This window comes from Drosophila guanche, unplaced genomic scaffold, assembly GCF_900245975.1.
Source record: "Drosophila guanche unplaced genomic scaffold, DGUA_6, whole genome shotgun sequence".
Classification (NCBI taxonomy): Eukaryota; Metazoa; Arthropoda; class Insecta; order Diptera; family Drosophilidae; genus Drosophila; species Drosophila guanche.
This window is the reverse complement of record NW_022995747.1, coordinates 6,639,947-6,661,185: the sequence shown is the minus strand read 5'-3', so window position 1 is coordinate 6,661,185 and position 21,239 is coordinate 6,639,947. Positions and strand designations below refer to the sequence as shown.

The following is a 21,239-nucleotide window of genomic DNA, read 5'->3' as shown; positions in this document are numbered from 1 at the left end:
TTGGTTTTTTGCTGTGCCCTGAGCTTAAGACTCATAATGCCGTTATAAACACAAACGAATGCAGCTCTGTTTTTGCATCAGTGTGTGTGTTGGTTGTGGCTGTGTGTGTGCTTTCTGTTTGTCAGAGGTCAGCGCACGTTTAAGCCAAGCATCGCAATTATACGCACAATGAAATTGGCAGAGAGAGCCTCGGACGGAGGAGAAGTTGCAAACAAGGAGAACGCAGACACACATACAGGGTAGATGGAACAATGTTTAGGGTGTACCAGAAGCTGAGTAGCACCACCATCTTCGCCATCTGACCTGACCCCCATTGCAGCAGCGGCTTTTCCCTTTTCGCTGAACTTTTTCAGCTGTAAATTGCAACAAATAAGCTGACATAATGCCAAGCGGAACGGGCTCCACACAGCCAGAGAGAGAAGAGGTTAGAGTGTGTGCGTTGTGAAACCCTTCGGGAACATAAACTATGTGTTAATTATATTAAAGTCTGGCGGCAACATGCAGCAGATTTCAGCGCACACGCAGGAGGCAAGAATTGGGTTAGTCACGTAGTTAAAGTTTTGGCAAGACGTTGATTACGTTTTGGCAGGGATTTTGTCAGCCCCCACCACACACAGAAAAAGTGTCGTCGCTCCAGAAAGGATGGGTGGCCGGCAAGTGCTACTTGGGGGCTGGAACGGAATGGTGGCCAGACATGTGTGCTATATTTTCCGGCTTACCACTTGGCGTTCCTCTAATTAAGTTGCATGGCGCAAAACTTCTTCTATTTGTGCCGCCTGCCAACAGCGGACAGGAGTCTGGTGTAAGCTCATTAAGTGTACTTGGCCAGGACTCGATGTCCTTTAGGCAGCAGCAGCCAAGCAGCCAAGCAGCCAGCACTCCTTCTAACATCAAAGTAAGCATAATTTGATTAAGACATTTTAGCCAAAGACCTAATCATCATTAGCATCAACATAATCATCGTTGGGGAACATCCGGAGTTTCCATCCTCAGCTCAATTTTCGCTGCTGTCAGCATCAGCCACTAGCTATTCGCATCCGCATCCACATCCACATCATCCTTTGATGCCCCAGACATCATCTACTACGTCACTGGTTCGTTCGCTTCACTTCGACTCAAGCGAAATCTAATTTATTGAACTCTCTCAAAGGGAGAGAGAAAAATGAAGTCAGGGCTGGGGAGGAAAAGGGAGTGGCTGTACGCTTCCAGAAAAAACCTTTTGGGACTTAAACACTTTTGTTTGCAGAAGTTTTTCCGGGTTTTTCCCTCCCTCTCCATCCCCACCCTGTCTCCTTTTGCTCTGTGATTAATTGCTGGCCATTGCGGTCCCTTACATGTTTTAACGTTGATTTTTAGCCATAACGTTAAGGAAAGGCTTTCGGGTCTTTCGGGCTTTCGACATGCATGAGGCGTACTTCATTAGGATGGAAACTTGTTATGTGGGGTCGGTCGGTCGGTCGGTCGGTCGGTCGGTCGGTCTCTCTATTAGTTTGAGTTTCGATGAGGGGAGCGACGTGTCTACCGGCAATGTGTCTATTCGAATATATTTAGTGCAAAGATCGAAACGATGCGGAAGGAGGGGAAAACTCTCTGGCACACATGCTTAGGGGATATTATATTACACAGACACTCACCTTCATCAAGTATTCCATTTACGGGGCACATACATTATTAGCCCCAGTCAGAGCTTTGACTAAGTAAACGCCAGACCGACAATATGATGAACGCTCATGGTTCTTATGCATTTTTAAAATGCACTTTTCAGCCAGCGTTTTATGTTAAAAGCATTGGGCAACAACAACAGCAACTAAAACAACACCAAAAAGCAACAAAAGATAGCTGGTGACAACAATAAGGACATGGTCTTGCGTAGGAAATTGTATGGACCTTTGTATTAATGTCCTTGGCCGACGTTCACGTATTTGTAATGCAATTTAAGGCTGCAGGATGGCAGGGCAGGGACAGCAGCAGGACACAGAATGGGTGTACATCAGGATGCATGGCAGGGACTGCATTGAATAGCAGTACACCAGAATGCCCAGCAACTGCAAAAGCACGTTCACTTAGTCGCTGCTGTCACTGTCACTGTCACTTTGTCACTTCCCCCTCTCTACGCCACACTCCACTCCACTCTGGACTGTCATCTAATGCAGTCAACTCAAATACAATTAGTTTTTCCACACTGGCATACAAAGATGCCTCTGGAGAGAACCCAGGGGCATCAGCATATGCAAAAATCAACTTAGTTTGACCTTTTGACAGAGTGAGAGAACTCTTTTGTGGCAACGTGTTGTCATATAGAGATTATCGCCCTCGCCTCAGCTCGCCTTCATCTTCAACTCAATTTTCTGGCACTTGTAATTCCCAAACGGCAGCTTAAACATCTCGATGCCAGTCGGAGCATGTAAGAGTGCTCCTTCGTTTCGGTTGGGTCAGCAGAAAATGCTTAACATAAATTCAAAACGGAGCTCGGTTCGGCTCCTGGCCGAATCCCAGTTTGTTCACACTTGCCAGCCATTAAGTTTATGACGCAACAGCAGTAAAACAGTGGAGGGAATGCATGTGAAGGGATGCGATGCCCATCGCTGTCGTGTGTGCAGGATGTGGCCCCCAAAGGGATCTTTTGGCCAGGCAAAATACCATAAATAAAACATGGCAACGGCTCGAACAGCAAAGTAACAGCAACAGCAACAGCAAAAGCAATGCCAATGGCAACGCAACGCCAGCAACAAAAGGCAAAAGTCACTGTCTGTTGGTCAGTGCCAGAAAAAGAGAGCGAAACCACAACAAAAAACAATGAAGGAATGTTGTATAAGAGTGCCGAGGCAGTTGATACCCTCGCAGATCAAGTTGGTTATAGAAAATGGAGAAAATGGAGCAAATGGATCAAACAAAAGACTTGACTTTCAATCGACTGCTTTTGGCATAGGAAATATCACTGTCCTCCAGTTATTACATGCTTAATATTCCCTTTGAGGGGTACCCTCTGAGTAATGGGTATTGAAACATCCACCAGAAGAGAGAGAGAGAATCAAACATGTTGAAGCGCCAGCTGCTCCACATGAGACACGTGGCAGACAATGAAGGAGCATCCATCCCCCATAGGGCGTGTCAGGAGCCTTTGCGGTTAACAATAGTACGCCCCTGGCCATAGACCATAGTTTGGGTGCTTTTTTGTGGTTCCTGCAGCTGCGGCAACCTTTTTTTTTTTTGGCAGCAGGAGCACATGGAGAAGGGCAGTCTCCCCAGAGAATCAACTCAATTTATTATTGCCACTAGACAGAGAACAAAAAAAAAAGGGAATTGGCATTTTAAAGCTTTAACAAATTAAATTAAACCAACAGAAAATTGTTGATTGCCCGACTTTGTCCACACTTCGATTTGCAATAAATTGTTTGGCTTTTGCTTTGTGGGGGGACATTTTCTTATTTGCTTTTGGCGGCGTACGCTTTGCTGCTCGTTGTTTTCTCTGTTTTCCTTTTTTATTAGATTTTTTCATTTTATTTTATCAGCAAACAGCGACAGCAAAAGAAAAGTGCAAAGGCAACAGAAACAGGAACAGAAACAAGCGGCTCCAAAAAAAGGCAGCAATTTTCCAATTGAATAATTGTCACTCGGGAAGTTTTCACTTTTGTCGGCAGACGGCAGAGAGAGTTAGTCAACCGGAGAAACAGGGCCAGAACGAGGACCAGAGACCAGGGACTGAGGACCAAGGACCGAGGACTGAGGACCATGGCTGTGGCCTTTCAATGGCTCAACAGTTAGCCAGTGTTTCCACAGTGTTTGCCTTTGCCCAGTCTTTGCCCAGTCGCTTTCCAGACCCAACTCAGCACCCCCCGCCTTACTCCTCTGTTTTAACAGGAATTTTCTTGTCTATTTTCAGGATGATTTGCCGGGCCAGGCTCTGCTGGATGTCGTCTTTGCCAGGCTCAATTTAATCGAGACCTCATACTTCGGCATACGCTACATAGACGAGGAGAATCAAACGGTAAGGCAGACAGTTTTGTGGAGGACTCTCGTCCTGCTCCTACTTCCGCTGGGCACACATATTGGTTTTAGAAATTCATTTTCATTTTCATTGAAATTCATTCAGGCGCAACGAGCGCCAAAGAAAATGAGAACAAAACGCCGGTGCCCAGACGGTCGCGAAACTCTTTGAGTCTCCTCATATCGCTGTGGGGCAAATTACATAATTTCGCTTTCAAGCACCTATCTGTTGTCCTTCACGGACACTTTTGTGCGTGTCTGACTAGCACATGCCCCCTGTGGTTCGTCTCGGCCATGACCTGTTTAGCCGCTTTAAACTTTCATTATTGTGTTTCATTCTCTGCGGCAGCACTGGCTGGACCCTGCCTCACGCATCTCCCGCCAACTGAAACCCAAATCGGATCCATACGACTTGTATTTCGGTGTGAAATTCTATGCTGCCGATCCGTGCAAGCTGCTGGAGGAAATCACCAGGTGAGTGCGGTTCAGAATCCTCAATTAAATTAATTATTTAAGCCATTTAATGTGGCGCCACTTTTGGTCTGGGATATGCATCAAATTGAATTTGAGTAAATTTAATTTGTTAGCAGTCGCATAATTATAATGCAATAAACAATAAATGAAGCGGATGGACGATGGAGATGCTGTTAAGGCGAGAGCTCCCAGCTAATGGATAATGCACGATGAAATGAATGCATTTATGCGCACACACATTAAGCAAAATAAATTAAAAATAACGCAATAGTCAATTGATAATGGAGTGGCAGGGCTGCAGATGTTGCAGTTGGATAGGCCCTGCTTCGAGTGAAGTGAAGTGGAGCGGAGTGGAGTGGAGTGGAATAGAGTGGCGTGGATGATTGGTGTTCAAAATGCCAAATGTCGCAAACGCAAACGCAAACGCAAACGCAAACGTTTATGCTGGTTAGCACTGTCAAGGGATATGTGGACACAGGAGCGGGACAGACAGGGTGGACACAGTACATAGTCATGGCTTTCATCATCATCGTTCGATGGTGTCTGGGGGCGATTGCTGCATTTATCAAGCATTTGGTGTGTGCAAATATTTGCACTTTATACGACGACACGTTCGCCATAATCATCGCCAGAGACAGCAGCAGAGCAGCAATGTGGATTGTTGAGGATGGAGAATGGACAACCCACCCTTTGGCCAAACATCATCAAAATCTATGCCCTGATGCCCTGCTGCTGCTGCTGCTGCTGCTGCTGCAACGCTAATATTAGCGCATATAAATGCATCGAAATGCACTTGTAGCCAAGTGGAAAACTGTATGGAAAGTAGGGTTCATGGGTTCATGGGTTCATGAGTTCGTGTGTGTGGCAAATGCAATTGCCACTGAATGCATTATGGGAGAAGTGCACTCCCATGGAGCATGGACCCAAAGAATTTTGTTATGTTAGCTATACAAAGTCTGCGGCAATACAATGAACGGCAATTGACTTTCGACAGCGACAAAGTTGCCAATTCCCAGGGATAGATGGAAAAGGGGAGGACCATCAGGGAGATGAGAGCCAAACGAGGACAGCAGCCGGCTAGACCGAAAAGGATTAAGGCAAACATCAACTTGAAGTTCAGGCCTTGGCAAATAATTGTGAAATATGATACACAGGACACCCTGCATCTCTCCATCGCTATATGTACACATGTATATCCCTTTGCAACATTCCTGTTGCATCCTGTTGAATCTGGTTTTTGTGACTGCCTCCGTCTGTTGTTTACTTGCTACATGATTTTGACGTTACGCCCAAAAGTCAACAAGTTTTCCGGTTGTGTTTGCCTTGGACAAACATCGATGGAACATCGAATGGGGGAGGGAGAGGTGTGTCAACTAATTTTATGCCCAGGGATTGTGTTTGTCCGCTTGTTAGTTTGTAATGCCTCATCCTCTTTTCTGATGTTCTGACTAATGAAATTTGTCCCTTTTAGATACCAACTTTTTCTGCAAGTCAAACAGGATGTACTCCAGGGACGACTGCCAGTGGCCTTTGAATTGGCCGCCGAACTGGGTGCCTTTGTGGTCCAATGTAAGTGGAGACCACCTCAGACCTTCTCTGTCTGCAGAGTATCTTAAACATATCCATCATTTGCAGCGGAGTTGGGTGACTACGATCAGCGACGCCACTCGAAGGGCTATGTCTCCGAGTTCCGGCTGCTGCCCAACCAAAGCAATGAGCTGGAAACGCGAGTCTCCGAGCTGCACCAACAGCTCAAGGGCATGTCCCCATCCAGTGCGGAGTTGAACTATCTGGACAAAGTCAAATGGCATGACATGTACGGCGTTGATCTGCATCCCGTTTTGGTAAGTTACGAGCTCTAATGTCAGGGGTTCTACTGCGGTTTCTGCTGCTCCACACATAAACCACCGAAAAACCACAGCTGGTTTCTGGCAGAGTTTCCCCTCCATTTGGGTCAGCTGGGAAATGCAAGGTTTAATTTCATTTCATGGCAAATATTATAAATCATTTGCTCACATTTCTGGACCCCAAAGCGTGGGTTGGGGAAGGGCAATGATTACCCCTAAAAAATCCCCGGCAACTGGGGTGTCTCAGACGAGACGCTAACCCCAGACAACCGATTCCCGCACCCGATCCCCTGAGTTTGTGCTGCGTAAGTTGGCACTTCATTTGCATTTTTTATTGCCCTTTACTTTGATATCAAACCTCAATAAATCACCAGCTGTGTTTGTATGCGTGTGTGTGGCATGAACCCTTGTACTCCACATGGTTGCGGTATGTGCGACCTCCCTTCCACATCATCTCTATCGTCGCCATTGTGTTTGTTTATAGACACAAATCATAGACTATCGCGGCGCCAGGCAGCCGTCTTTCCTTTGGCTTTTCCTTACCATTTCCCCATTTCCCTTGGCCTCAACCTCACCCTTTACCATGCCCCTTTCCCTTCTTCGTTTTCTTTGCCTTCTTTTTTAATTTAATTAACAGCTAAAATTACATTTATTTTGGATATTCCTTTGGACGGGGGCGCGACGTTCGCTATCCATAAAAATGCCGCCTGCTGCTAATGGGCGCCAAAGTTTCTTCTTGTTAACACATTTTTTGGCAATGGCCAAAGAGAAACTTTTTGCCTGCCTTTTGTTTTGGCCAAAGTTTCGCTCTCACCAAAGTTCTCAATTTTCTCTTCCTTCTCCCGCAGGGCGAGGACAGCGTGGAGTACTTCCTGGGCCTCACACCGAGCGGGATTGTGGTGCTGCGCAACAAGACGACGGTGGCTCATTACTATTGGCCGCGCATTGCCAAAGTTTATTATAAAGGACGCTATTTTATGCTCAGGATAAGCGATAAAAATGTAAATTTTTCACGCACCCGAATGCGACAATGCAGAGGGCCATGGGCGATAGGGAACGAGCCGGGAACCGGCGAGTGGCGACAATGGCCACAATTGACGATGATCCCCCATCTTGGTCATAAATTGGTTGGCCGACAAGTGCTTCATACAATTTGCAGTTCGTACAACGAGTGGAATGGCTTAAAGTAGTGAAAGAAAAGGGTAGTATAATAGTGCAGGGATCAGTGGGGGATTAGAGATGCTTTACAGCTGGGGCAGCAGCTGACCGCAAGCGTAGGATTTATCTGGGATCAAACTTCGTTTACTGGAAGCTTAAATACTGAAGGATGCATTACAAAATTATCCCCAATGACTGTCAAGTGATCAATCAATCGAATCCTACTTGCAGCTTCCATTCAAAGGGTATCCCATATTCTCCATCGCATCCACCCGCTATTTTCAATTTCTTATTTGCAATTTTGCAGTGTCGCCAATTTCTTTTTGGTGACAACTTTTTGGCTGTGAGCGGCATCAAGTGGCGCCAGGAGCGGAGTAAAATGCCAGAAGACTCGTTAGCCAACAAGTAGCTGGCTGCTGCTCTCTGGTAGAAGAGATAGAAGATAGAAGACACCGAATGGCAGCCTCTGAAACTTGTACACTTTCGGGTGTTAACGCTTTGATAATCAAAAAACTTTTTGCAGCCAGTTGACGTGCACAAAAGGCGAAACTTTAACGTTTTTCCTTTTCGACTTGATTTTTGTTTGACGCTTCTTTCCCTCTTTGTTTTTTTTTTTGGGGAATTCACACTTTAAGTTCCGCAAAAGGGGGCGCACCATTGAGTGCGGTAGGAACGAGTGGAAGCAACTTTTGCTGAGGCATTCATTCACTCAATTTGCCTTTTGCCATCACTTGGCAACCGACTCATCTCGACTCGAGTCGACTCTTTTGTCGGCATCGTCGCTAACAACGCTCCCATCGGTTCGTTTCCATTGCCATGGCCCCGTCGTCGTGACTTGACTTTTCCGCTTATCACACACTGCATTTCCCGCATCCTCCTTCTCCTTCTCCTTCTCCCGTCTCCACAGAATGAGCTCAGCACTTATGGCTTCGAGACGCCCCGCAAATCGGCGTGCAAACACTTGTGGAGATGCTGCGTGGAGCACCATGCGTTCTTCAGGCAGGTGCGCGTCGCCCCGCTGCCCAGTTCCCAGTCGCATGCAACCGATTTGTTCCAACTGGGATCCCGCTTCAGGCACAGGTGAGTACCTTACACCAGCCGGGGTGAGACACATGCCGGAAGTATTTCGGCAGACAAGTGGGTGCAGTCATGTGCTCCGCCCTCGTCATGCCATGGCCATTAGATAAAGTTGTTAAATTCAAAAACCATAGCCATGTCAGCTCCGAGCTAGACTCTGCCATGCCTAATGTATTGGCCGAGCCAAACCCGAAAGCGCAGCCAATTAAGACGTAACAAACTCCATTGGACCCAACTCGACCCAAATCCCCTGCCGCCTCGAGTGCATCTCATGTGATTAGCTCATTAAGAGGCAGGGCTCAAGTGGATGCTTGGCACTGGTTCTCAAGAGGATAAATGGGAGGGCTTGCTACTCATTAGTGTGTTGAGCTTCAATTATGATCCACAAAATAGAGCATTTTCCGATTGATGTGGGGGAATAATCCACCTAAGAGTTAGGGTACCACATTCTCACATTCCTTTCCTGCAATCTTTTGTCTGCGAATAGCTCTAGGGTGCAACCACAAGTTACTTTCAGTTTTCCTTTGCCACGGCCAAAAAAAAAAGAGAGTGCCTGCATCCAAGTGCAGCGAGTTCGTATGTGTTTGACTGCTCAAATTTCGTGCGGCTCCAATTAGAAATCATCTCTGGCCAAACAGAAGCATGGGTGTAGAGGCAGAGGCCTAGCCAGAGAGCCTGCCAGCCAGCCAGCATACATAGATCAACTTTACGCCATCGCTGGATGGTCAACTAATTGGAAGTCCAATAAAAATGTCGGATCTACGAGTCCCGGCAAGAAGCAGGAGCACACGGGTCTGCCTGGGCAGGGCAGGGCGGGCAGGGCCAGCGGGCATTCGGCCCAAAAGTAACTCGAGTGCAAAGCCCACTAATGACTTTCTGTGAAATGCGGCTCTAAGCCACGTCTGACCAAATGCAAGCCAAATTGTGCATGACGAATGTGGCAGGGGATTGGGTCTGGTCTTCGAATGGGGGGAAGGGGATGCAGGAGGGGGGCCAAGTCCATATGCTGCGGTCCTGCCTCCATGTTTATGACAGACATTTGCGGTGACTGCGGCTGACCATTTATTTGCTGCGCTAAACTTTCTTGCCCCCAAATCGAGTTCACGTGGCCACGAAACTATTAACTTGGCCGACAGGAGAGAGTGTGTGCAGTGTCGAGGAGGCTCTAGCCAACAAATAGAAGAAAAGTTCTCGGTCCGGTTCGCATTTTACGAGACAGAGGGAGGGAGCACCAGGGGCCTTGGCGTTTTTAATTTGTGAAACAAATGAAAGTTTTTCTTCATTTTTATTCTGTTTTGTTGGTCCTGGGTTTACAACCTTTTTATGGTTCACTGCTCATTATTAGCCAAAACCATCAAGAGCCAGTCTTCCCTCCCTCTGATTCTTGCTCTTGTGCTTGCCTCTGCCTTGCCTTTGCCTTTGCCTTTGCCTTTGCCTTTAGCTTACTTTTTGGCATACTCCCCGTTTCTGTTGTTAATATTTTTGGACGCCTTTATGCCTACTTTTATGTTGTGCCCAACACTCAACACTCGCCACTCGCATGTCTGCCACCAACAACCAACCAACCAACCAACCCCCCGCCAACTCCCGAACAACACCCCGAAACCACCCGAAAGTCGACCGGACAAGCAAACGGAGAAGGATGCACTGGCCGCCGGACGATCCCCGCCAGCCTTTACTCGCGTGCCCTCCAAGCGCCAGCCCAGACGCGTGATTGATGACTTTTTTAACAGCCACAAAGGAGGTGGCACCAACCTAGGAGGAGCAGGAGGAGGAGGAAGCTCTCTAGGCGCAGTCGTCGGCAATGGAGGAGTCGGAGTCGTCGGCAGTGCAGGAGGAGGAGGCATCAACATGGGCAACAGGCCGCTGCCACAGCCAGGTCTGGGCAACAGCATCTCCAAGTGAGTATCCCCCCGAATGTCCATCATTTGTTTTCATTCCATGCACAAAAGTTCTGATTTACCCATCGCCCATATGCACAAAGCGAGAGTGAACGAGAGAGAGAGAGAGAGAGAGAGAGAGAGAGAGAGAGTACTCCTCTCTCTCTTTCCAGTACTTTCCTTTTTTTATTTAGTGTATTTTTTACCCATTTATGCAGCTGGCGCTGCTGCGGCTGCTACTTCCTTTGACGTAGTTGTTCCTTTTTGGGATTCGATTTTTTTGTACTTTTTGTGGTAATAATTTTTAGAGGCTGCTCCCGCCGTCGCGCCGGAAGAGCTCTCATGTGGCCCGTTCGAGAGTTCGAGAGCCTTTCCCTTTGATCTGTTTTTAATTTTCAAACATATTTTTGGGGGCCAACAACGAACGCCCCACAGAGAGTCTGGCAGCATCCAATTGCAATTTGGTGGCACGGCTCACTTGATTGTCTCGCTCGGTTCAATCTGAAAGGAATGCAGCCAGAACACTTCATCACTCGCATTGCCATTACAATCCATTTCATGTTTGTGTTTGACAGAACCCACTGGTTGGGTTGGGCATGGGCCTGGGCCTGGGCCTGGGCTGACTCCTTGGCATTGTCCTCGTTCAAGTGCCCTGACCCATGCCATGGGTTGCTCGATGTTTTGTTTCGAATTTCGTGTTCAAAATCCATTTAGTTGCCATTTTGAAGGCAGTTACATTGTCTAGACGCAACATTTATTAAATGTTTTATGGTTGTGCACATCAAATTATATAGACAAATAAAAATGCAGCCATTAGTCGAGTTTCTGGGCAACGGAAACCGTTGCCAGGATGTTGCGAACCAGCGATTAAGTGAAGCGGAAGGACACACAGAGAGATTGAGTCATGCAATGAGATTTATTGTTAAAAAGTAAGAACAGCACACACCACACACACATTCCACGCAGATCCCATAACAGCAGTTGGAATTAGAGAGTAGTTTCCCAACCCATTCCCACTTCCACTCCCACTCCCACTCCCACTGCTGCTGCTCTCTGCTGTCAGTGTTTGCTGTCAGTGTAAGTGTTGTGCTGCCCACCTTCACCTTCCTGCATGCATAAATTACACGCTCAGGTGAGGGTCTAAATAAGGTAATAGAAGCCAATCCCAATCCCAATCCCAATCCCGATCCGCACAAAGTGTTTCTGGCTGTGTAATCGGTGGACAGGCAATTCCTAGGAAGCGACTGCGACTGCGACTGCGACTGGGATTGGGATGAGCAAATAGCTCACGTCATTTATCATTTGCAAACAAAGAGAAGCCCAAACATCAGGCAGCCGGGACAGGCCAATCAAGTTGCCTCCTGCCTCCTGCAGATAGACCTGCACTGAGAGATCGAAACGACCAAAACGAAGCGGGAGCATAAATCACTAGGCACGCCTTGGTCTCAGTCTTAGTCTCAGTCGCAGTCGCAGTCTCACTCGCAATCTCAGTCTCAATGTCCGTCTCTGAGGCACGTTCTGGATGGCCAAGTCCAAGTCAAATGGCGACGACTCCTGAGAGTACGAAATGATTGCCCGCTGATTGCCAGTGCGGCAATTACTCAATTTTACACACGCGCATTATTTGTCTGTGTCGATCTTGGATCTGTGCTGCAGTTGGATGTGTTGGATGTTGGAGTTCCACTTGGTGCTGCAGAATGGGAGTTCGATGTTCAGGCTTAGGACTGGAGGCGATCCTCTTCTGCATAGCGCTGGGGCACCTCCGACAGCCTAAATGGCCCCCAATGCCGCAGACTTTAATCAACGTTTATGTTAAACAATTTAAATTTATGGCAAAATAATGCGAGACTGATCCCCCATCTCTTCCCATCTCTGCTCATCCTCCTCCTCCTCCTGCAGCAACTATGACAGCCCTTACCGATCCACCTATAGCATTCCCACCAGCCTGGGCATTCGACCCTGCCACCAGCAGTCCTCCCAGCAGCAACAGAACAACAATTCCAGCAGCTACAACAACAACAGTCAAGGCAACCTCCAGACACCTGATTCGCCGCGAAGCACGCGCAGTGCCCCATGGCCCAGGTCCCAGCAGCGCTCCCTCTTCGGCCACAATCCCTCGAGTCCACGCTCCGTGAGATCGGCCAGCACAGCGCATCATCACCACCATCATGGGCACCACAGCCACGGCCATGGCACCAGCCACCATCCTCACCAGCAGTCGTCCTCGTCGTCGCACCACCATCGACAGCAGCGGGCCAGCTCCTCATCCGCCTCGCATCAGCAGCAGCGCTACAGGTCCAGCTCTGTGGAGAGTCATTCCTCGAATGACTCGAGATCTACACGAAGGTGAGTCTTCGGAAAGGAGATCTCAAAGGAGATAAAATACCTGAAAACTGTTCCCTTAACAGACACAAGCATCGCCATCGTCGCACCTCCGACAATGAGAGTGAACTGTCTCGAGGCTCGGGTCGTTCGGGGCGTTCGGGTCGCTCGCATCATCGCAAGCATCGCCGCTCGAACAGGCATCGTCGGGACTCTGCAGGTGGTTCGGATCATGACAGCACACGGGGACGCAGCTACTCCGGACATCGCAGCTCCTCGATGAGGAGTGGCAGTGCCGAGCTTATCGACTCCACCACGCAGTGGCGAGAGGTGCAACGACGGCAGGCGGAGGCCAGTCTTGGTCAGAGCTCTGTCCAGCAGGCGGCCGTGTCCAAGAGCAGCATGGTGGCTCGCAGTCTGCACAGCAATGACAGCCACTCGGACACGCATTCGCACCACAAGTCAAGGAGGCATCGCAAGAACAAGTGAGTGAAAGGACACGCCACATTCCTAGTTGATGCTCAATTCCAACTCTTTTCTGTAGATCTCCTTCGGAGTCTCGCAGTCGCATGTGGAACAGCGAGCTGGCCAAGCACCTGCAGTTCGATCTGGTGGACACCGAGGGCATGTCGGAGCAGCAGCTAAGGGAGATCCCCTACACAGTGGTGGAGACCACGTCAAAGCGCTCCAACTCCAATCTGAAGATCCACAAGAGCAACAGCAAGAGCAGTGTGGGAGCCAAGAGCACGGGCTCCGGCAACACCATAACCAATGGCAGTGGCTCCGCCAGCGCTGGACAGGCGCGGATTCGCGTTGATCGCATCAGAGGGTGAGTAGGAAAAGGATCTTGCAGATATAGCGGCGGGTTCTTATAGTTGAGCCGCCTTTCAGGCTCTACTACCAAAGTTCGCATCCGCACGAGGCTAGCGGCGGTGGCGCCAGCGCGGGAGGCAATGCCCCGAAGAACGGATCCATACGATCGGCCAGCACGATATCATCTCGAGAATGTGAACGCAACAATGGATTGGTTAGGTAAGTGTTAACTAGGGGAAGTCTTACTTGGGTTAACCCATAACCCTCCTTCTTGTCTCCTTCTTTCCTTGCAGAATGATGTCCAGCATGAGCATGGGTGACTTCATCTCACCCACCGGCTCGAATCTGAGTCCATTGGAGAACTCTGCTCTACGCGTTTCGCATGAGCACACAGATTCGGGTCTGGGCGCTGATCAGGATTATGCGTACTCCTCCGAAAGGTAAGTGATTTATCATAATTATAACGATATTTGCCCATAATTAGTGGCATAATTATTTACTGGGAAGTTTCCATACGTCTCCCTAATCCTCCCTCCCAATCCCATTCACAGATCCAGTGACAGCACACGCTATGGCACCAACAAATCATCGGGCGCCTCGAGCGGATCACATCGAAAGTCGGGCGGCAGCGCCGGTGGCGGCACCAATGGCGGCTACAACAGCCTCATGCAACAGACTGTGAGTAATCAGCAGCAGCAGCAGCGCTCGCTGTTCGCCCAGCAGCAGCGGCAACAGCAGCAGCAGAAGTCCAATTACAAATACGCCTCCTCCTCATCGACCACTAATCCCACAAGCGGCGGTGCAGGCGGCCTGGCGCCGGTCCACAACGCATCCTCTTCCTCGGGCCATGGGCACACGACTACCAATACCAATCCCAATTCCAACTCTCCAAACCCAAACCCAAACCCGAACCCGACCCCAAATCCAAAAACAAATGCAACTAACCCAATGCAGTCCCCGGCGGCTGGCCACGCCAATCGACTGCTCCACTACACGACTTTTGAGAACAACCAGTACAAGTTCAGCCTGAACAATGCCCTGGCCAGGGGCTCGGGATCGATGGCAGGGGCCGGCGTGGCCACCGGCGGTGGCAGCAGCAGCAATCTCATGGTATCAACTGGTGGCGGAGGTGCTATTGGGGGTGGTGGTGGTGCTTTCAGCAGACAACGCAGCTTCGTGGAGTGGCCCAGCAATCCGGCGGCCCCGTACTACTATCAGGGGCCCTCGACGAGTGCGGCGCAGGTGAAGAGGCGCGATGCCAAGTCGGACATTGGGGTCCCAACGCGACGTCTCTCCGGTCAGAGCATTACCAAGACTCAGCTGCTGACGGGCGGGGGTGGCGGAGGCGGAGGCGGAGGCGGAGGCCATTCCCAGTTGGCCAATGCCAGCTGCTATCCACTGCACTATGCGAGCAGCAGCGTGACCAGCTCTGGGCACAGTCGTCCCCCGGGTCAGCGCTCTGGCCAGGCGACAGCTTCAGGCCGCTATGGGATGCAGCCAGCCAAGTCGGATCTCTTCTTGTCCTACATCCATGGGGCGGAGTACGAGCGGCCCTACATCTACAACTATAAGATGCCGCAAATGCCAGGCGGGTCGGGGCCGAGCGCAGGAGCTGCGGCTGGTGCTGCGGCTGGTGCGCCTGGGGGATCGCCATCGGCCAAGAAGCAGCCCACCGCATATCACATCTCTGGCTCCCAGACAGCCGATCCGCCACCACCGCCACCGCCTCTGTACGGCGGCTCGGCGCCCGCCAACGATGTCATGTACTATCAGTTTGACAAAGGAGCCGCTCCGTCAACGTCAACGCCGCCCATTGTACAGCAGCCGCAGTCGATGCAGTCGTTGCAGTCGATACAGTCAATGCAATCGATGGCATCGAGGCAGCCATCCTCGTCCGCATCGTCTTCGGTGGCTGGCGGTCCATTAGTCTATCTGCAACATGGACAGAATGTTGCCCCATCGAATGTCACCTCCACGCAGCAAACTGTGAGTAAGATTTGAGGTCCGTCGCATGTTGCGTGTAAGCCGTAAACCTGTCGCATGTTGTTCTCGTTTTCGTTCTCGATGTTGTTGTCTTTCTGTTGTCTTTGTCTTTGTCGTTGTCGTTGTCGTTGTCTCTTCTTCCTCAAATTGTTGCTGCCTTGTCCCTACACAACTTGTGTTCTTTTTTCCCTCTGTTGCATGTTCTGTTGTTCGCCAAGTTGCATCCAACTTTTTAAGTATTTCCTTACTTTCGAGCTGAAGTTTGTGTTTTGCCGCGTCTCACTTTAATTGAATCCCGTACTTTATTGGCATTATCGCATTCGAGCGGAGCACTTAGTTCACTTGAAGCGTACCTAGTAGCTGCTACCTTAAGTATCTCTAAACATAAGTTACACTCGTATCTACCATCCATATGTACGCATAAAGTTAGTTGTAAGAGTCGTCTCCTGACTGCATGACGTATACTTAATTTCCTAGCACAAAATTGTATTTTCTGTGATTTTTTATATGTTTGTATATGTTTTTTTTGGGTTTGTATATTTCTATAACGAAGCCGAGCTCGTACGAGTGTATATGGCTTTGTGCAAGCGTAATAAGTAACTGAAGCTTTTATGTTGATTATTTTGTAAGACTCATTGTAAACATTTGGAGTGAGAACCGGCAGCCAGCAACTGTCTGTGTGTATGTCTGTATCTGTGTCCCCATTCTATAAGCGCACTTATCTCTTATACACACCCTCATGAGTACCCTCTAACCCCACGCTCTCTCCATCTCTCACTCTGTGTGTGTTATCAAAAGGCGAGTCTATGTCTGGATATAAGCTCCACTCCACTCATTCGTCTGCTACTATCTGAATTGCGGGATAGACTGAAATTTAATTAACTTAAATTTAAGGCGTGAGAAAGATACTCCATGCACTCCAGGGAGTCTCCTTGACTAGGCGGCGGCACACGAATGCCAATAAAATAGTTTTGTGTAAACTTTAAGGAAACCAGCGCTATAAACATTCCCCCAATCAGATCTTTGTGCCAAAACTTTGCTCAACTCAAAAGTATGCTATGGCCAGAAGTTTGCCCAATTTCACGCATGCCTAATTAACAAGCGAAATATTCCAACTAATTTTTGTTTAGCGCACAAATAAATTACCCAAAAGTAAAAGACCCATAAAGACCCAACAGAGAGAGTGAAGACAAAAGGCTGAATGCTGAGACAGTAGGGCTGTAGGGCTGTAGGGAGGAGCAGGAAGGGACCTCAAGATTGAAGGCATGGCAATAAAAGGGAATAAATAATAAGCAACTATTTGCGCTACATTATCCAAGTTTATATAACAGACAAGATTGTGGGGTTGGTGGCGGGAGGTTATTTTTGGGCAAATAATTTCAACTAAAGCTGATGGCACAAATTTTGTAGCTACCAGAGCAAAAATACTTACAATTCTAAACTAAATTCTGGGCCAGCTTCTGGCAGAGGCAGCAGCTCCTTGGATCTCACGACCCACTCTCATACATAAGCGAATAAGTGTGCGTGTGTGTGTGTGTGTGTGTGTGTGCGTAAGAGGATATAGCCATATGTAGATGTGTGTGTGTGTGTGTGTGTGTGTCACAAATGGCCGGAATAGCAAGAACGGCAGCCAACGACCAACAAACACCGAGTACATAGAAACATTTTCGAAATGTTTGGCATAATTTTGCTATAAAATAAATTTTGCAAAATTGTTTTTCCTAAGCTGGGAAGCAGCTTAGTGAGGAGCAGACCCAGAACGGGAACTGAAACTCAGAGAGCGAGCAGCGTCCGCCTGGCAACGCCTGGCAAAAGCAACGACATCAGCAAGGACATCAAATAAAACAAGCAAATCAAAAATTATGACAGCACAGCAAGGGGCAAGAAACAAGCCAAACATGAGCACAGGGACACAGGGGATACGGCGATACGAAGATAGGAGGTTATAGGACGTAGAACGCAAGACACATGGGCACAATCTTGGGCCAGGCCAGCAGAGTGGCAAAGTGCGCAGCCAGCGGCCAAGAGACAAACGCCAATGCTGACAACCCTCAAACAATGTCCCTCAGTCGGTGGGGAGCATGTGGCTTGTAGGTGCTTTCGGTTTGAGGGCGTGGCACGGGTTGATGGTGGCATGTCCTCGCCGCCCCCCGAAAAGCAGTTAAGTCAATAAATTTACTGATTTAATGTGGCAAAAGTTTCGATTGTTGTTGTCTCTGTCATTTGGTCTGCTGTTGTTTCAAGGGCTACAGCACTTTTGGAGAGCAAAAGGATGGCACGAAAGCATCTCCAATGAAGCTTTTGTCCTGTGCAAAACGCCTGCAGTTGTTATTATATCCATTGTTCTGACCCATGTTCTTTGGTCATGTTGTTGTGCCTGTCGCCGTAGGGCCCCCACCACACGCACATCCAGGCGGAGCGAGCCAAAGACTAACAAATGTTAGATTAACACAATTGGCAAACAATAAAAGCAACAAAGTTAGACACAGCTTTGGCTTGAAGCGATTTGGTCGGTAAATTGCTTACAAGGAGAAGATCTCAAAGATGGGGCAGGGGGAAATGGAAAGCCAGAGGTGTGATTTTTATAAATTCAACAAATTATTCAGGCGAAGAAAATTATTTCGACAGAGATTTATTATTTAAAGCTTACTTTTTAAAACTTTATTAAAATGCAATGAGCAAATGGCATCTGCATATTTACATACGAGTATATTCCGATTCGTTATTACAAACTTTGCTTTGACGGACAGCCAATGGACCAGAAATGCATTAAATATTTAACTATGGGACAACAATGTAACGTTAAAACAATAACGAAGCTGGCTTTTCACACAGCTACGGGCAAAACAGCAAATAATTATAAAAAAATATTTGCGATTGCCACCCATTGATTTATTGGCAGAGAACATTTTTACCCTGACAAATAGTGCGGAAAATGTAGAAAAAGTTCAACAAAAGGTAAAACTTTGAACAAATAATATTTTTATTTTCCCGGAATCCGGCGATGATTTAATTATGCAGGATGTAGACAAATTGAAAATGGGAAATGTAGAGAACACTCGAACACTCGGTATTTTTTCTGGCTCTAAGCGCTCTATTGTCTTTACGCCGACGGGCGGCATATGTCAGCGCATTCCTGTTTTATTTTCGCATGCATTTTTCACCTTTTTTTTCAAAAAAAAAAAATATTTCAAATGTTTTATGCATAGCCGGGAATAAAGGATTGAAGCCCAGGGGAGTACTTGAAAAAGAAAAAAAAATTACTAAGCAGATGGGACACAGGTTGGTGGGTAATAATTATCTTTGATGGCGACAGTTGCTAGACGGGGTCGGAGGTCGGACGAGCCCTGACATTGGATGCCATAAACGGAGCAGCCTTGTCCTCGTGCCGCCCCTGTTGGCCGCGTGTTAATGAAGGGGGCGTTTGACACTCGCCAACATTTATGCCACACAATTTGATGCATTAGCGTGTCTATACTCGTGTGTATGTCTGTTTGGGTGGCATGCCAAGGGCGTGTTTAACATAGGACTCTGCCCAATTAACACACACACACAGCCAAACACATATGCCCCATTCTCGTGCCCCATCCACATACACACCCATAAACGGGAGCGAAGAAAATTAATTAAATTCCTTTGGTTTGGGCCTTGGCCAATGCTTCTCTTCAAGTTTGTTTAAGCAATCTTGTACGTGTTTCCATTAGGCTACAATTCAAAGTTCATTATTGAATGGAAATGGGCGTGCCACAGCGCCCACCCTGGCTTTTGGCATGGCATGAGGCATAATAGATAAGTTTCTCTGTTCCCTGTTCTCTGTCTGTCTGTGTGGTGTGTTTCCTGTGAGGCAACAAATACGATTTTCAAGTTGAATGCAATTTTAATTAATAGAAAATCAAACAAAGTTCTGAGCCTTCCTCATGCTCATCCACGCACACACAGATCCAATTCTATACACAAAATATGTATATGTAGATATATTGCAGCGTAAGTTGTGTTTGCAACAAACTTGTAGTTGGCTACAAAAAGCATAAGCCAGAAGCAACACAAAGGCCTTAAGTTTAGGTGAGTGCAGGGTAGACACAAGCCCGAACCCCTATACCTTATCCATTCCTATAGACTCTTCCTGGGAGCTCTCTCTTAGGGTCTTTGAGTGTGTTTGTGCATCTTTCTAATTTCATTTACAAATGAATATGTCGATCTCTCACTACCTGGAGCCATTTCCCTGCCTGTTTATCTTCCCCTTTGTGTCTGTGCCTCTGCCTGCCTGCCTCTGTGTGTTTGTTCCTGTTTCTGTGTGATTTTTGCCAAAGAACTTGGCATCATAAAGGCATCAAATGTGCTAAAGCAGAACGTGTCTTGAGCACAAGTGAATGAGCTTTTAAGTGTATTGAGTCTGAGGCAGAAACGCTCGAGGAAGTGAGATTCAATGCGATTAGTAACCACACATGTCTGCCGGATGAATGGCTTAATACATTTCATAAATGGAAATTAGTAGGAGCTTAATTTCAGTACTTTCTTCTCCTAAATAAATATTTTCAAATTTATTAGGATGCAAATCTAGAAGCTGAAATGGAGATTTTAAATATATAAATATTAACTTTTGTAACTAACCAAAGAGCTTAAATTTATGGAACATTTACGGAAAGCACCAAATAATGGATTCCTTTGATAGAAATACTATCATAATGGATACTTTTCATTCGCTAAAAGACGCCTCTTGCCAAATAGAAACTCGTTTTTCCCTCAACTAGATATTTGTGTTAGGAAAATTAAAGTGCAATTCAGTCCCCAGCAGACTTGTGGTGTTACTAACCCCTGCTACAGATACAGCTACGGCTACAGCTACAGCTACAATCGGCATTACAACAAAGCAATCGCTCTGTGCTATTCGCCGTGCAATCAAGAGCAAACCGCAGGGCGTGTGGCATATGGCGAATGCTGAATGTCGAATGGGCTAGGGGAGCAAGAACCAACCCAACGTATGTATACCCATTCGGAGGTACATGTACCACCTGTGTGCGTGGTTTGATGCGGTTGGTCAGCTGTTTGTCCGTCGGCCACCGACCACCAACCTGCCACCACTGGCCACTCCATAGAGAGTGCAATCAGGCGGACTTTTGTTGCCATTACCATTAGCATTGGCATTTGGCATTGTTGCTCCCGTTGTTATTCGAATATTTTCCGCTGCTTTTCATTGTGTGTAATTAAAATTGTGTATCGGGACAGGTTACGCCCGTGGCGCTAATGATAAATTTATAAGCACAAAATGAGATAGAAAATGGACATGGAATATGTTAACAGGGGTCTTGTAATTTAATTAATACTCAAAATAGCATACCATTTTTGTGTTGATTTTGTCAATGGATATTCGTATTATACATGTATACATATGATTTACATAGTCGTTTAATGAAGCATGGCATGCATGTCTCCGAGTCTCTAAACACCAATGTCCATAATTAATATGCTAGTCGTAAGTTGTGGCCCGATATTGTTATAGTTTGTGAGTAATACTGTGATAATCTAGAGTCGAGTAAGTGCATGCGAAATTGTGCTAAAACTACTGGTCCATAGAGCCTGATTAGAGCCATCCCAGTCCTGCAAGAAAGCTAAACCTTGTTTGTATTTTCAAAATCCCCCCAACACACCGAACCACCCCCGAATTCGATACCCCCTACCCCGAAATCGTAATCGAAAT

At 47.5% G+C, this 21,239-nt stretch overlaps 1 protein-coding gene across 6 annotated transcripts in view; it reads left to right on the top strand.

Moving 5' to 3' along the window:
* LOC117583829 (band 4.1-like protein 4) overlaps positions 1-21,239 on the top strand; it is a 59,595-nt gene that overhangs the window by 33,178 nt on the left and 5,178 nt on the right. For 3 of the 6 annotated variants that reach the window (XM_034272420.1, XM_034272421.1, XM_034272417.1), the window contains exons 3-15: positions 3,884-3,988; positions 4,337-4,461; positions 5,933-6,030; positions 6,097-6,305; positions 7,157-7,309; positions 8,374-8,546; positions 10,160-10,444; positions 12,323-12,769; positions 12,832-13,230; positions 13,290-13,574; positions 13,637-13,777; positions 13,852-13,998; positions 14,110-15,544. In XM_034272420.1, the coding sequence (XP_034128311.1) occupies positions 3,884-3,988; positions 4,337-4,461; positions 5,933-6,030; positions 6,097-6,305; positions 7,157-7,309; positions 8,374-8,546; positions 10,160-10,444; positions 12,323-12,769; positions 12,832-13,230; positions 13,290-13,574; positions 13,637-13,777; positions 13,852-13,998; positions 14,110-15,544 (4,002 nt within the window). The remainder of the gene's footprint in view (positions 1-3,883; positions 3,989-4,336; positions 4,462-5,932; positions 6,031-6,096; positions 6,306-7,156; positions 7,310-8,373; positions 8,547-10,159; positions 10,445-12,322; positions 12,770-12,831; positions 13,231-13,289; positions 13,575-13,636; positions 13,778-13,851; positions 13,999-14,109; positions 15,545-21,239) is intronic. The other 3 variants (XM_034272422.1, XM_034272418.1, XM_034272419.1) reach the window with 3 other exon arrangements.